The sequence below is a fragment of the Taudactylus pleione genome, unplaced genomic scaffold (assembly GCF_031769625.1).
Source record: "Taudactylus pleione unplaced genomic scaffold, aTauple2 ptg000454l, whole genome shotgun sequence".
Taxonomy (NCBI): domain Eukaryota; kingdom Metazoa; phylum Chordata; class Amphibia; order Anura; family Myobatrachidae; genus Taudactylus; species Taudactylus pleione.
This window is the reverse complement of record NW_028284856.1, coordinates 17371114-17388215: the sequence shown is the minus strand read 5'-3', so window position 1 is coordinate 17388215 and position 17102 is coordinate 17371114. Positions and strand designations below refer to the sequence as shown.

Sequence of the window (17102 nt, the reverse complement as noted above, 5' to 3'; positions counted from 1 at the left end):
CTCTCCTCTCCCCCAAGGCTAAACATTTCCACTGTCTACCCCACCACAGCAACCCGAGTGTACCACTGATGCCCCCCCGCCGCCGCTACCTGAGTGTACCACTGATGCCCCCTCCCACCGCTGCTGCTGAGTGTACCACCGCTAAAATCTACCCCCCCCCCACTGCCTGCCGCCGCCGCTGACTCCTCCTGTAGCTGCTGCTCCTGGTTCAGACTTACCTGTCCAGCGGGTGGGTGATGGGGGCAGTTTACTAAAAATATATGAAATGAAGGGATTGAAGTAGTTTTTCACAAAAACTACTCCCAATTGCCCTTTAATAAATTTCTGTGATACTAAAATAATGTGAAATTTTAGTAAAAATAATGTTAATAAATAGGCCCCCTAGTGTTCCTGCTAGGCTGTTTTAACGGAGAACCGTGCCCTGACCTTATGGCTGCGCCCCGCTGAAACAGCCTCCCCACTCGCAGGCTGCAGTGTCCTGTGGGGTGTATATTCCAGTGAAACAATCACCAGCAAGTGAATAGATTACGTGTGCATGCAAAAGCCATCTATTCACATTGGAGGGAGGGCTTGGGTGCAGCCCAGCATCTCTGTGAGTGCTGGGCACGCTGCCTACACTGATGAAAAGGCAGCACGTCTCAAGGTCACACACCCTTTTCTGAGTGACCACAACCCTTTTTCGGGTGCCCTGCCTGCCCTAGAGTGTACACTACTTACCCTTTAGACTGTAAGCTCCATGAGCAGGGTCGTCCCCTCTCCTGTTCTCATTATATACCTCTCTTACACCCCAGCCACACTCCTCCTTGGGCTGTCTGCCCCTGGACTCCACTCTGTTATTGTTTTTGTTTCTTCAGACGACCTAGACCCGTTATCTGCGCCCATACTAATAGCTACAGGTTTCAGCTTACGCTGAATGTTTCCATTACATTCCTTGCATATTAGCCACACTACATAGATGTTTTCTTATATAAACTCTTATATGATAACATCACATTATGATATCTTACCTGCTGCAGACCACACTTTTTAAAATGCCTTGCGGAAGATTCCAGTATGTCTTCAACTGTTCTTGATTTTGGTGTGTTTGTGACGGACTAAAAATTCAATCAGAGCATTCCATTTAGAATTAAATATTTTACTTACCTGGTTAGTCACCACCAAACCAGACATGCAAATAGCCCACACCCAGGAGGTGAAACAGAGAAAGGTACCCAAAAGGCCCAGAAGTTGTACCCAGGTTTTAAACTTAACAAAACAACTGATTATCCAGAATACTAATAAAAGAGGGACAACTATTTAGTCCCTTCTTATGAACATTAAATATTTTTAAAAAAATTTATACTTTATTTCAGCTACATTAAGAGAACTTATTACAGTTAATGTAAATTTGCAGCATTGGGGGGTGTGGCCTGGCTCTGGAGCAGAGCGGTCGTGGTGTATGAGAGCTCTGCAATTTTTCATTATTCCCTCCCTAGCAATTGCAGTACGGGGCAAAATTATACTCCACAACAGCCCATATACTTGGACACACAGAAATCCTACCCCTGGGAATCATCACCCCTCTGGGAGCAGTCAGTGAGACCTGTGCACCTTCAGGCCTTCCCAGCAACCACAAGCCGCGGCCTCGATTTGGAAGTCAGCCGCTGTTCAGCCGCTGCATATAGAGACCCGGAAGGCAATCCGCCGGCAGCTGTTGGCAAGCGGGGAGGGGACATACCTTCTGCTCCTGCCTCAGGGCTTACTCGCTGCCGCAGAGAGACGGGAACCGACTGGAGGACTGACAGCTCCAGACGCGAGACCCGCGTGCGCGTGCGCATCGCGGAGCGGCTGCACACTTCTGAGCCACCCGCTCTGCTGGTGTTCCCGGTCGGGCAGGTTAGCCCGCACATCACTCATTTTCTGTGCCCTCGGGAGAGGCCCGATTCTGGGCTGCTATTGAGAGGCGGCCGCCATTTTAGCTCTCCTCTCACCTCTGGCTGCCCCATCACATCATACTATACAGCTCACTATACTGTGAAGACACTAGCAGCAGTGTTCATTACAGGCTGCCTCACATCCTTAATTAGTTACATAGGAGGCTACACATTAGGCTGCCTGGCCCAGTCCGGGACTCCCATTTTATATTACCTATTGGCCTTTCCTAGCAGCCAGTTAGTGTTGCTTGTCAACTCCGCTCCCGGCATCGCAGAGAGCGTGTACAGTTAAGGGCTCTCTATTCCTAAGGTTATTTGGCATACTGTCCATTGCCAATCTATTGCTGCAAGTGCTACATCCACGACACTCTTAGTCTGCACTCCAAGTAACTCGTACCTTTGTTGCTACGAAATGTGGGCTCACTCTCACTAATTCCAATTTGGCCCTCCGTCGCCCGTTTATATATTGAGTAACAGTATAGACTCCCGTTTCTATTTTCATCAATATAACTACAAGCCTCCGACTCTTCCATGATGGCACCTAAACGCTCAAAGACCTCGACTGTTCCACCAGTTTCTTTCTTTAAAACATCCCCCTCTTCACAAAGGGACAAAGCAGGCCAGTCCAACAATAAAAGCAGTAAACATCAGTCTGAGGTGCATGCCTCGCCAGATGGCCCTCCACAAGCTACGTCCCAACAACTGGAAGTTTCAGACGATGCGCCTCTCACAATGGGCTCTATGAGGATGCTCTTAGCTTCCTTTAAGGACGATATTACATCCGAATTTAAAACAGCGATGCAATCTTGTCAACGCTCGGTGGACGAGTTGGGGTCTCGAACAGATCATTTTGAGAACAAGCTAGAGGAAGTAGTTAAATCACACAATGAACTGATCACGCTTCACGAAGAGTTACAGTCAGAGGTTACATCACTGAAGATTAAGGCCCTCATTCAGAGCCGTACGCTCTGAGCAGAGCGCACGCTCTGAATGAGGGCCGCCCTCCATAAAAATGGAGCGTCCTCCTGGACGCTCGTATAGCTGTGGGTCACCACCCACAGCCTATACGAGCGTGCAGTTTGATGGCCGCGATGGTCGTGACCATCGCGACCATCGCCACTGCGAGCCGGAGCCTGCGGTTGAGGTTTTCAACCGCAAGGCCCGGAGTGATTTTGGCTCTATCAGAGCCAAAATCACTCCCACTGACATCACTAGTGATGTCAGTGGGCCGGCTTCTGACGGTAGGCGTTCCCTTGGGAACGCCCCCGTCAGGGAGGCACGCCCCTGGCACGCCCACAAAAGGGGGCGTGCTGTCAATCAACATCGACAGCACGCCCCCTTTGATCAGACACAACGAGCGAAGGAAAGTCCTTCGCTCGTCGCGTCTGGCGCATGCGCACGACGGAGCTCCCTCCGTCGTGCGCATGCTCAGTGCAGACCATCGACCCACTTGCGAGCGGACAGCCGCTCGCGAGTGGGTCTGAATCAGGCCCTAAGACCGCAGACCTAGAAGATAGGTCGCGGTGAAATAATCTCAAGCTACGTGGAATTCCAGACTCAGTCCCAAACTCAGAGTTGATAGAACACGTAACGCAAATATTTACGAAACTTCTACCAACTACGCAGATCTCGGACTTTTTACTGGACCGTGTACACAGGCTGCCCAAAGCTCGTCATGCTCCTACAGATGCTCCTAGGGATGTCCTGATGCGAGTACACTTCTTTCATATTAAAGAGGCAATCCTTCGTGCAGCAAGGTCAGCAGATACTGCCGTCCTGGGAAATATCCAAATTTTTGGTGACCTCTCTGCTGCTACCCTAGCATCCAGGAGATTATTTCTGCCAGTTACCAGAGCCTTACAAAAAGCATCCATCAATTATAGATGGGGTTTCCCCACTAAGCTAATAATCAATAGAAACAGCTCTACCACGGTCATATCGGACCCAGCGGCAGGTATCCAGCTCCTTGTGTCTTGGAATTTAGAAGACATCTCGCATAAGATGCCAAGCGGCCTGCATATTAACCAGGACTGGTCATAACTCCTCTTAGAATCTCAGTATCCTTTATCATAGCAATGTACCCACCCAGGGTTGTTAGATACAATTGAATATATGTTGTAGGTTACCCCTTTTCTGTGATACTTTCTAACTAGTTTCATTAGCGCAATTAGATGTAAAATATGGAATAGATTTGCCTTTTCTGTTTAGGTCACAGTTTCGAATATCATGGTCCTGTAATGTTTACTTAACAGTTTAGATCCCTGGGTGTGTTCCTATATTCATACATTTGAGACCTTCTCCTCTCTCTGTTTTAGCTTTAAATAATGGATATAGGTAGCTGTATATGTGTTCTATACCCTATAATTCATACTCAAGTTTAAAGCAATTTAACCTGACCCCGGGCGACGGGGGTTCAATGTTCTTTTGGCCACTTACCCCAATGTACCACCTAAGAAGGTGGTCCCCAATAGTTCCTTTACGGATCTACTTTCTTTTTTCTTTTAATCTGTATTCCTATTTTCTTTCTCCTTTTACCTATTTAACAAGCCGTCAGGTACCTCATTTGCCAGATAAACAGTTCTTATCTTTGATGCAGCTAGGTTCGAAACAATTAATGTTTTGCAAAGTGATACTATTTCCAAATGGTTAAGATATTATCTATTAATGTTAAGGGGCTCTACTCTCCCAATAAAAGAAAACTCGCATTGAGATATTTTGATAAATGTAAAGCTCACATCATCGCCATACAAGAGACTCATTTCCTACAACCTGCCCCCTCCCCGTTTTTCTAATTGGAAATTTCCTAACTGCTATACTTCCAACGGCCCTACCAAAAAAGCAGGAGTGGCAATTCTTTTTTCTAAACTAAGTAATTTTGGTTTGGAAAAACAAATACAGGATAAGGAAGGTCGTTATCTTATTTTTATAGGTAAGTTAGATAATGTCCCAGTGACAATTGCTTCAATTTATGCCCCAAACACGAAACAAATATCATTTATTAGGAAATTCTGCACGACTCTCCATAAGTATAAAAAAGGGATTTTGCTAGTATTAGGAGATTTTAATATCGCCCCGGACCCGGTATGGGATAAATCCACATATAAAACTATCTCCCAAGATAAATCTCAGAGCTTTAGACGAATACTTAGCGAATATGAGCTCTACGATGTATGGAGGGCAGGACACCCAGGCGAGAGGGACTACACCTTTTATTCGCAGGTGCATAAATCCTATTCCCGTATTGATCTCGCCCTGGCCACCAAATGGTCCTTACCTTACATTAAGCAATCATCAATAATACCTGTTGCCTGGTCAGACCATGCAGCTCTGTCAATTGAATGGGACATAAATAGATTGAGACCCCCTCCTGGCCCCTGGCGTTTGGCAGAATACTTGCTGGCCCATACGGAATCTAAACAATTAATTTCAAATGCCCTATCCATGTTTCTGGAAACCAATAAACCAGAGGACACCTCCCCAGTCATATTTTGGTGCTCGCTAAAAGCAGTTCTCAGGGGTTCAGCCATTCAAGCAGCAGCCCGTTTACATAAGGCGTCTATCCTCCAACAGACAAATATCGAGTGCCGAATAGCAGATTTAGATTCCAAACATAAACTCAACCCACATGATGATACAATTTATAAGGAGTTGCTGAACGCCAGAAATGAATGGAACGCTTTGGCACTTAAAAAAGTCCAAAGGACAATGTTCAAACTACGCCAAAAAATCTATACGCAGGGAGACAGAGCGGGTCGTTTGTTAGCACGAAAATTAACGGGGAAAAGAGCGAAAGACAGCATAAGAATGATTTCAAATATCAGAGGTACCAAACTCACGGATCCCTATGCTATAGCGGAATCCTTCGCGCAGTATTACTCCTCTCTTTACAATTTAAAAGATGACCCCATGACTCCCCAACCATCACTAACCCAGATTGATGATTTTCTTAGTAAAGTGAAGCTACCATCCCTGGACGCCGACACTCTGAATACACTACTGGTCCGAAGAAGAAATATTATCTGTTATTAAATCCCTCCCCTTAGATAAGGCTCCGGGTCCAGACGGTTATATAAACAAATTTTTCAAAAGTTTTCAAGATACTTTATCTCCTATTTTAACGCAATTGTTTAACGATATTTCCTCTGGGGGCTCCTTCCCGAAAGAAATGTTAGAGGCAAAAATAGTAGCTTTCCCCAAACCAGGTAAGAACTCGACATCTATAGCTAACTACAGGCCAATCGCACTTCTCAATACGGATATTAAAATATTCGCTAAACTTCTAGCGAATAGACTTAACCCATTGCTACCAACTTTAATTCATCAAAACCAGGTGGGATTTGTGACGGGAAGACAGGGACCAGACAACACGAGGAAGGTGATCAATATAATCGAATCCTTTTCCAGATTAGACCAACCTCTCCTACTTCTATCACTAGACGCAGAAAAAGCGTTCGATAGGCTGAATTGGAAATATCTAAAAGCAGTATTGGTCAAATTGGGTATTAAGGGTAGTTTCCTAACATCAATTCTTGCATTGTATTCATCGCCTTCGGCCAGAGTCTTTGTTAATGGCATTCTGTCTTCCCCTTTCCCGATCACAAATGGTACGAGACAGGGATGCACCTTGTCCCCATTGGTGTTCGCTATGGCGATCGAACCATTAGCAGAAGCCATCAGAAATGACCATAATATTGCGGGCCCCATCCTCTATGGCAAAATTTATAAAACAAGCCTATTCGCAGACGATATCCTGCTGACACTCACAGATCCGATAAATTCCTTAGTTGCTCTTCATAGCTTGTTGAACGAATTCTCTGGGGTCTCTTACTATAAATTGAACTGCTCCAAAACTGAGGCGCTCCCTATCAATTTCCCACATCATTTATTAGATTCCCTTAAAACAAATTATACATATGCCTGGCAAGACCATTCCATTAAATATTTAGGAATTCACATAACTGCTACTACCAATAGCTTAATAGCAGCCAATTACTTACCACTGATTCAACAATTGTCGATATTACTCAAGGATTCGATGATGTCCGATATATCATGGATGGGCAGACTTTCTGCCCTAAAGATGGTGGTTCTTCCAAAGTTATTGTATTTTTTTCGGACATTGCCAATTCTAATCCCTCATTATATTCTCATTAAGTTTCAAAAACTCTTCTCTTCATATATATGGAGGGGTAAGAAACCTAGGCAAGCAAGGACAACAATGTCTTTACCCAAGAAAGAGGGAGGCCTGGGATACCCGGACATACACCGGTACCAAATAGCGGCTGTATTATCACAATTTAACTCTTGGTTCACAAAAGGGAAACTGATGCCATGGGTTCAGTTAGAGTGGGATATGGCCTCTCCTTTTCCACTCACAGACTGTCTTTGGTTACCACCTTGTGTTAAGATCCCGTGGATGGGAAAATATATAGCGATATCCACATCCAGGAAAGCATGGTTAGAAATTATTAAAGAGCTGCCAGAGGTTAATCTCCCCTCCACAGGTTTGTCACTGGCGGGATTGGCCACTTTAATACCTAATTTAAGTTTTGAGATCTGGAGATCACAGGGTATTCAATCACTTAAAGAAATTACATCATCCGGCACTCTTCTACCATTTACCCTTATTAATGCCCAATTCCACATTTCCTTTAGAGAGTTTTATAAATACTTGCAAATCAGACATTGGTTACAAAGTGTAACCCCTCATACATATATCATTTATGATCTACCAAAATTTTTAACTAATCAATTAAATAAAGTCAATAACAAAGGAGGTATTACATGGTGGTATACCCAACTAATGACCCCCACTAAATTTAGTAAGCCATCAACGATTATGAAATGGGAAAAGGACCTCTCATGTGTCTTCTCTGAGGAAGATTGCCATATAATGTTTAAAAATAATTATAAGATCTCCCAATGCATGTCGCACATTTAACAATATTACCGATTACTTCACAGACTGTATTTTACACCTACACTAATGCACGCTATTTCACCATCTCATTCCAATTTATGTTGGCGGAATTGTGCTCATGTAGGCTCGTTATTCCATATATTTTGGGCTTGCCCGTTCATCTCCTCAATATGGAAGGAGGTATTCATCTTAATATCAAAAATATTAAAGCTGACCATCTCTCCACATCCAGTTATAGCTATTTTCCATCTTTATAAGGTAGACATGATCCCCAATGATCGGTACGTAATGGGACACATCCTCACTGCTACTAAAATAATGCTAGCTCAACGATGGAGGTCCTCTATAATCCCCACTATGGAGGAAATAATAAAAAAAAGTTCAAACTCACTATGAGTTTGAAATTGTTGGGGTGAATTATGCTTCAGCGTCATCAAACCCGATGAACCAGTGGCTTAAATGGTCGGACTTTTGGTCAGCGGGAGCCACATCTTAAGAACCTAGAATTCTGCTTTGAGGATGGGTTCCCGAATTTAAATAGATCAGGGAGTATTACTCGGAGAGTTCCACCATCCCTTTTTCAGCTCTAGCCATTTGGATCACCCTTATCTACCAAGTAGTCTATTTATCGTCTGACTACCGGCTCACTATCAGTGGCTACTAGATTAAAGTATTAGAGTATTATATTCTTTTATTGACGGACAAGAATGGATGTTAGTTCCGAACTGTATTAATATTATTGTCTTGATTGTTAGCTCTTATAAGCAAACATTGTACCTCACTTTCTTATTCTGTTTCTGTGTACCCCCACCCCTCCTTTTATTTCTGTATCCCTAACCCAACCTCAATAATTTTTTTGAAATAATAAAAATTTAATGATTAAAAAAAAAAAAAATTTGCAGCATTGTATAATATATAAATAATATAATGTACAAAAGAATCCCATGACTGTAGAAAAGCACAATAGTCAAAAGGTAACTGCTTTAATTGCACAGTGCACTTACAGGGGCAAATGCAAGATTTCTAGAGGGGGGGTTATCAAATGCTTGATTTTAAAGCGAGTGCGTCCAGTCCATGAAGAGGGCATAATCAGCACTTAACTTTCTATAATATACATCATACGAAGTATAGTGTATATAATAATTCTGACATATACAAGGGTTGGGTATGAAATGCCGATGGCCGGGAAGCCGTCCGACAAAATCCCGACGCCGCAAGTCCGAACGCTGAAAATCCTGACTGAGGCTAGTAAGTACCCTAACCCTCCCGTCTCCCCCCCTAACCCTCCCTTAGTGGTGCGTAACCCTAACCTCCCCCGGTGGTGCCTAACCCTAACCTCCCCTGGGGGTGCCTAAACCTAACCCCCCCTCCCCGCACCCTAACCCACCCGTGGTGGTGCCTAACACTATAACCCTAACCTCCCCCCAGGGGTGACTAAACCTAACCCCCCCTCCCTGCACCCTCCCAGGGTGGTGCCTAACCCTAAGTTGTACCTAAAATGGCAAGCGCTAACACTGCCCGGCTTACCTTCGTTCGGGAAGCAGTCTGTCTAGATTTTGTCATTGGGATTTAGACGGGCGTCGGGATTTTGACGCCTGTCTTTAGTCCTGTGTCGGAACTTAGACGCCGGGATTTAGACAGACGGCCTCCCGGCCGTCGGCATTTTGGCTGTATCCCATATACAGGACCAGTGATCTTCCAGAGCATTGGATCAAGTCTGGGAATCTAGGGGGCAGCAAAAGAACCTAGCACTGCCCTGGACATAAATGTACAGATTGGTCTCCTTATGCACTGGATAGTTTATTATTATACAGTATTAATAACTGGCCCTATAGATGGTCTATATTAGTGCATCCCTAACAGTGCATGTTTTCCTGATCTTCCAGTTGGTGCACAAGTGTATTCATTACTGGATCAAACATTTTAAAAGATCAACAGGCGGTGCTAATTATTTAATTTGTGACACTGTGGGAATCTTAAAAACAGGCATCTTCAGTATAATATGCTATTTATATTGTGGTCATCCTGGTGTGGGTTGTTCCAGGCAACCAGAACCCCCCCCCCCCTGTGTTTGCCTATGACTTACATAACAGCAGGTTTTTTGTTACTGCATTTTGATAGCACAAAGGGACTGATTCATTACAGATTGCAACTGCAATTACGCACGCAGACGGCTGATTGCTGCATTCTATGCATGCATATGCACCGCAGTGCGAGTGCGCAAAAGTCTCACTGTGATCGCAGTGACCACGCAGACCCATCGCAAAGTGATTGACAGGAAGTGAGCGTTTGGGGGTGGTCAGAGAAACGCAGGTGTGCCATTGCATTTGAACGCCGTTACAGGGGCGTGCATAAATTAGTCACTACGATGCCATACGCAGCTGGGCTTTCACTGCGTGCGATGAGGTTAGCAATATCTGAGTAAGTAAGGTCAGACCTTGTGCAACTGTGTGTGAGGCTCCGATGGTACTCCATGTTACCAGTTGTTTCACTATTTTGCTAAGTATTACAGATGTAAGTAAGCGAAAGTTATGTTAGGCTGTGACGACATTGCGATTGCTAACATTAGCATATTTTCGCAGTGGACCTGCGTGCATAATGAATCAGGCTCAAAGTTCTTGCTCAATGATACCTTTGCATCATGGAAGCAAAGTTTCTGTCTCATCTAAATAATAAAACACACCTCTAACCTATATATAAAATTATAAAACATGAGACTTTTACACTCAACAAATGACACCTACTGTACTACAGTTTAAATGAATTATAATATATGTCCAGCTTTAGGACCCCAGTCTGATTTATTCTCTGCTTTATGATATAAGATTGCCAGGAGCATTACATCAGAGGAGGAGGGAGAGCCATGCATTCAGCACCATGTGGTCTCCCTCCTTCCCCTGCAGGCTCTAGTCTGAGGAAAAGCTATTTTTAGGCTGCCATTAATAAAATGCATTTTAATTAATGATTTGAATAGTGAATAAGTAGTGTGATAGGATTACTGGTAAAGTGGTCTGTGGCAGGTACATTTGTCCCAGATTCCTGTCTTTTGTGTTTTAAACCCCCAGGAGAAAGTCTGCAGTGTAGCAGGCTTGAGTTTCGGCTTTTTGAAAAGCCGGTTTGGGACCTGGGGGTTGTGGGTGAGAGGAGAGGGAGGGCTCCACCCACGGCCACTCCAGGTTTTGGTTCTCTTAGCCTGGTAACAGGCTTGATTGGGTTCCCACCTGAGAGTGGCCAATACAAGCCTAGTGTGTTGAGGGCTGATTGTCTCACCTGGGAGAGCAGACAGGGAGTTTGCTCAGAGACACTTGGAAAACCTATCTGTGAGTACTGTGCTGTGCTTTTGTTGCTGGCGAGGGCATTAAGCCCTGCCAGGTTCTGGTAGTGAGGGAACTACCTGTGAAGTTAGTGCCCCGACAGGGCTAGGATTTACGTTTATGTTTTCTTTGTGTTATTTCTGACATTGTACAATAAAGACTGGCGCCGACCAGCTTGTACTTGCATCCAGACTGGTGTGCTGCTTCCCTGCTGCTGTGTGTGTGTGTAAGGAAGGAGTCCTCTACCCAGGAGAGGGACCCCCTAACCTAACTGTGTCACAATATGGTGGAGAATGCGGGCACCCACACACACTGAAGTTGCAGCGAGAGGAAAACTTTCCGTTTAAAAATTAAAGGGACAGACACCCAATTTGTGAGTGTGAAAATAACACTGTGTCCTTGGAGTCCCATAGAGGAGGCGTCAGCCAATGCTCAGAGAGGCAAGGTTCAGCTTCCAACCTACACCCCAGGACAAAATGGAGGACATTATCAAAGCCTTGCTCCAAGCTACAGCAGTTCAGCAGGAGACGAACAAAGCTCAGCAGGAATCTACCAGGGCTCAGCAGGAATCTACCAGGGCTCAGCAGGAATCCACCAGGGTGCAACTGTTGGCCTTGGAGACCGCCCAGGGGCAACAACAGGTTGCCATCGAGGAAACCCGCCGGGCCTTAGCGGAAAACAGCCAGGCCATAAAAGAGGTGGTACAGCACCTGATCGCCCGGCCCAGAGATGTTGGTACTGGTCCTCCCACCACCACTCACTCCGTACGAGCCAGTCACTTCCTCCAGAAGATGACTCAGGCGATGATGTGGAGGCCTATCTCACCGCATTTGAAAGAACGGCCGAAAGGGAGAGTTGGCCCAAGGAGCAGTGGGCAAGTCTGGTGGCACCTTTTTTGTCTGGGGAGCCACAAAAGGCCTATTTTGACTTATGCCTGGCTGATGCCAAGGACTATAAAAAACTAAAACAGGAGATCCTAACTCGCTTGGGAGTCACCACCTTTGTTCGTGCCCAACGGGTCCACCGCTGGGAGTTCCATATGGACAAGCCTCCACGTTCACAGATGCATGACCTCGTCCATCTGTCCTCAAAATGGCTACAGCCCGAGACGCTGACGGGACCACAGATCGTGGAAAGGGTCGTGATGGACCGGTATCTGTGATCATTACCTGCGACTCTGCGCAAATGGGTGAGCCATGCAGACCCTAAGTCCGCAGACCAGTTGGTCGAGCTGGTGGAGAGGTACGTGGCGGCTGAGGAGCTGATGAGTATGCCCCACCGAGCCCCGATGGCGCACCGGCGAACTCCCAGAGACACTGGTAAGACTGTTCCAGGGGAGAAGGGTGCTGGGCGGTGGAATGTACCTAAGACTGAGGGTGTAGAACCTGGAGACAGGCCTGCCAGGCCGGGAAGGTTCTTGCCCCGTAAACGACTAGACATTAATATGACTCAGTGTTTCCGATGTGGTGGCTTCGGCCATATTGCCACTAATTGTGCACTTACAACTGAACCTATGCAATGTGATACTGCTCATGTCTACCGCAGGGGGTCTTTCTTTGCACAGATAGCCTGTACGGCTGACCGGCAGGCTGAGACTGATAAGCACATGTGTGTACTCACTGTAGATGGCAACCGAGTAGAGGCACTGTTAGACTCTGGTAGCTTGGTGACACTTATAAAAGCTGAGCTGGTGAACCCCTTGAGGCATACAGGGAAAACTGTTGGTGTGACCTGCATACATGGGGATACTCGATATTATGTTACGGCCGAGGTGAACATCGAGACACCATGTGGCTCTGCTATAGTTTCTGTGGGTTTGGTGCATGGTCTGGTGTACGATGCAATATTGGGGAGAGACTTTGCTCACTTCTGGAAGTTGTGGGAAAGCCGTTTTGTTCCAGAGGTGAACAACCCCGATCCATTTGAGAAGGTTGTCGATGTAGTGGAGGAGGGAGTTTCTTCTGAGTCAGAGTTATTCCCTTTTTCTACTATGGTTGGCGAACTAGAGAATGCGGAACGTGACGGTGGCCCGCCAACTGATGTGCCTCCCATTGAGGTGGGAAGTGTTGTTGGGCCAGGTGATCGTCTGCCTGATTTAGAGGTCAGAAGAGAGGTCTTTGCCGTGGAGCAGTTGAATGACCCTACTTTGGTAAAAGCCAGGGAGAATGTAAAAGTAGTTGATGGTAAACCCGTAGACCCTGATAGTCCTTTGTCCTATCCCCACATGGCAATGTGTCAGGATTTGTTATATCAGGTGACTAAGAAGGGGGAAGATGTTGAGGAACAACTAATAGTTCCCAAAGCCTACAGAAGAACAGTGTTTGATCTGGCCCATGGTCATATAACAGCAGGCCATCTAGGGGTAGAGAAAACCACTGAGCGAATAATGCAGAGGTTTTTCTGGCCCGGGCTTCATAAAGAGGTATCTGACTTTTGCGCATCCTGCCCTGAGTGTCAGTATCATGCTCCCAGGCCACATTTTAAGGGTCCACTAGTTCCATTGCCTATCATAGAGGTGCCGTTTGAAAGAATAGCGATGGATTTGGTTGGACCCTTAATGAAGTCTGCCAGGGGACACCAGTATATTCTGGTCATAATGGATTACGCTACCAGGTACCCGGAAGCGATCCCATTGCGCAATACGTCAACCAAGACCATTGCCAGAGAGCTAGTTCATGTCTTTAGCAGGCTGGGTATATCTAAGGAGATACTAACTGACCAGGGTACACCGTTTATGTCCAAAGTCATGAAAGAGTTATGCCGCCTGTTCAAAATCGAACAGTTAAGAACTTCGGTTTATCACCCCCAAACCGATGGGCTGGTCGAGAGGTTTAACAAGACGTTAAAACACATGCTTAGGAAAGTGGTCGACAAGGATGGTAGGGATTGGGACTACTTATTGCCGTATTTATTGTTGGCCATAAGAGAAGTTCCCCAGTCCTCCACCCGGTTTTCACCCTTCGACTTGTTGTATGGGAGACACCCAAGGGGGTTACTAGACATTGCCAAAGAGACATGGGAGGGGCAGTCTAGTCCTTACAAAACCGTGATTGAGTATGTTTCTCAAATGCAGGAGAGAATTGCTGCGGTAGTGCCGATAGTGAGAGAGCACCTGGAACAGGCTCAACAGGCACAGCAGAGGGTATACAACCGCAATGCTCGGTTATGCAGCTTTGCTCCTGGGGACAGAGTGTTAGTATTGGTTCCCACTGTGGAAAATAAACTTTTGGCTAAATGGCAAGGGCCCTTTGAAATCTTAGAAAGAGTGGGGCAGGTCAATTACAAAGTTTACCAGCCGGGGAAAAGAAAGCCGGAACAGATATACCATATAAATCTGTTAATGCCCTGGAAAGATAGAACGGTACTGTCGGCCGTCCGAGACCCTCCAGTAAGTCCAGGGCCCTTAGTTCCCGAAGTGACAGTGGCAAAAACCCTGTCGGCAATTCAACAACAAGAGGTCAAGGAGTTTCTGATTAGAAATAGGGTGCTGTTCTCTGACGTACCTGGGAAAACCTCGGTCATTAAACATGACATCATCACTGACCCAGGGGTTAAAGTTAATCTAAAGCCCTATAGGTTACCAGAAGCACAAAGAGAATCGGTGTCGAAAGAAATTAAAAATATGCTAGAGTTAGGGGTTATTGAAGAATCACATAGTGAATGGTCAAGTCCCATTGTGTTGATTCCAAAGCCCGACGGGAGTGTGCGTTTCTGCAATGACTTCCGAAAGTTGAACAGTGTTTCAAAATTCGATGCCTACCCGATGCCAAGAGTGGATGAACTGATTGAGAGACTAGGGACGGCAAGGTATTTAACCACTCTTGACCTAACCAAAGGGTATTGGCAAGTACCGTTAACCGAGAGCGCCAAACAAAAGACAGCTTTTTCAGCGCCAGAGGGCTTGTTTCAGTACAAGATGTTGCCCTTCGGGCTACATGGGGCACCTGCTACCTTCCAAAGAATGATGGACAGGATTCTAAGGCCCCATAGACGGTATGTGGCTGCTTATCTGGATGACGTGGTCGTTCATAGTCCTGATTGGCAGTCTCACTTACCCAGGGTGCAAGCAGTGTTGGACTCCATCTATAAGGCAGGTTTGACATAAAGTGGGCGTTAGAGGCTCTCAGGTACTACTTGGTCGGAAGAAAGTTCAAATTGATCACTGACCATGCCCCTCTGAAGTGGATGTCTGAAAATAAGGACAGTAATGCGAGAATTCCAAGATGGTTCTTGGCGTTACAAACTTTAAAATTTTCAGTGGAACACAGGCCAGGAAGCCAGCTGGCCAATGCTGACGCGTTGTCACGCGTTCATTGTTTGGGGGCTTCAGTTGTTCCGCCCCACAGGTCGAAACAAAGGGGGGGGATATGTGATAGGATTACTGGTAAAGTGGTCTGTGGCAGGTACATTTGTCCCAGATTCCTGTCTTTTGTGTTTTAAACCCCCAGGAGAAAGTCTGCAGTGTAGCAGGCTTGAGTTTCGGCTTTTTGAAAAGCCGGTTTGGGACCTGGGGGTTGTGGGTGAGAGGAGAGGGAGGGCTCCACCCACGGCCACTCCAGGTTTTGGTTCTCTTAGCCTGGTAACAGGCTTGATTGGGTTCCCACCTGAGAGTGGCCAATATAAGCCTAATGTGCTGAGGGCTGATTGTCTCACCTGGGAGAGCAGACAGGGAGTTTGCTCAGAGACACTTGGAAAACCTATCTGTGAGTACTGTGCTGTGCTTTTGTTGCTGGCGAGGGCATTAGGCCCTGCCAGGTTCTGGTAGTGAGGGAACTACCTGTGAAGTTAGTGCCCCGACAGGGCTAGGATTTACGTTTATGTTTTCTTTGTGTTATTTCTGACATTGTACAATAAAGACTGGCACCGACCAGCTTGTACTTGCATCCAGACTGGTGTGCTGCTTCCCTGCTGCTGTGTGTGTGTGTAAGGAAGGAGTCCTCTACCCAGGAGAGGGACCCCCTAACCTAACTGTGTCACAGTAGTTATGTTACTAGATTAGTTCATGGATGCCACTGGGGCAAATTTTGGAGTACATGTGGAGGTCTGAAGCACGTGGGTGCATTATATGGTAAGTGGGGGTCTGATTGGCATGTGGGAGTTTGGGATGAGTGACATGGGGGTACAGAGGACATTTTGTGGCTATTTCTGTAAATTCAATTAAAGGTAATATTTATCAGGAAGGCTCTGATGAATCATAAGACTTTTCAAAATTAAAAATCAAGTTTACTGTTTTATTGTAAGCAGGGAGAAAAAAAATGTAAAACAATATGAGTCTGTACAATATGAGACATGGCATCACAATATCACATCTATCTGTCTAGCTATCTAAGATCTGTAGACTTGTTTAGATTGTGGTTTCTTATAGACACAGTTGGAATGCCGAGCCTCTGAACAGCCAACCACAATCATGTACTATATTGCAACAAAGCAGCTGAGTATGCTGTCATACAGAGTTGAATGCGCTGCATATTTTAGTGAGGACCCTAGAATGCACCCTGTATTGTATATCAGACATTAGGATTCTGTCTGCATTGTTTAAAGGTACATAGAAAGCTTTTTGCATTGCATAATGGTGATTAGGATGCCGTCTGCATTGTTTAAAGGTACATAGAAAGCTCTTTGTATTGTATAATGGTCATTAGGATGCCGTCTACATTATTTAAAGGTACATAGAAAGGTCTCTGTAGTCTATGTTAATCATTAGGATGCTGTCTGTATTGTGTAAAGTTACCTAGAAATCTGTCTGTATAAATCAAATCAATATTTGGTGTGACCAACCTTTGCCTTCAAAACAGCATCAATTCTTCTGGGTACACCTGCACAAAGTCAGGGATTTTGTAGGATTATAGTCAGGTGTATGATTAGAAAATCATACCAAACAGGTGATAATTTATTTATTTATTACCAGTTATTAATATAGCGCACACATATTCCGCAGTGCTTTACAGAGAATAT

General features: G+C 45.5%; 1 protein-coding gene across 2 annotated transcripts in view; it reads right to left on the bottom strand.

The window, feature by feature from the left end:
- SH2D4A (SH2 domain containing 4A) overlaps positions 1-17102 on the bottom strand; it is a 195893-nt gene that overhangs the window by 49206 nt on the left and 129585 nt on the right. The window contains exon 5 of one of the 2 annotated variants that reach the window (XM_088448273.1): positions 1008-1094. The exons of the other annotated variant lie outside the window; for it this stretch is intronic. Within the exon in view, the coding sequence (XP_088304399.1) occupies positions 1008-1094 (87 nt within the window). The remainder of the gene's footprint in view (positions 1-1007; positions 1095-17102) is intronic. 2 annotated transcript variants of the gene reach the window in all.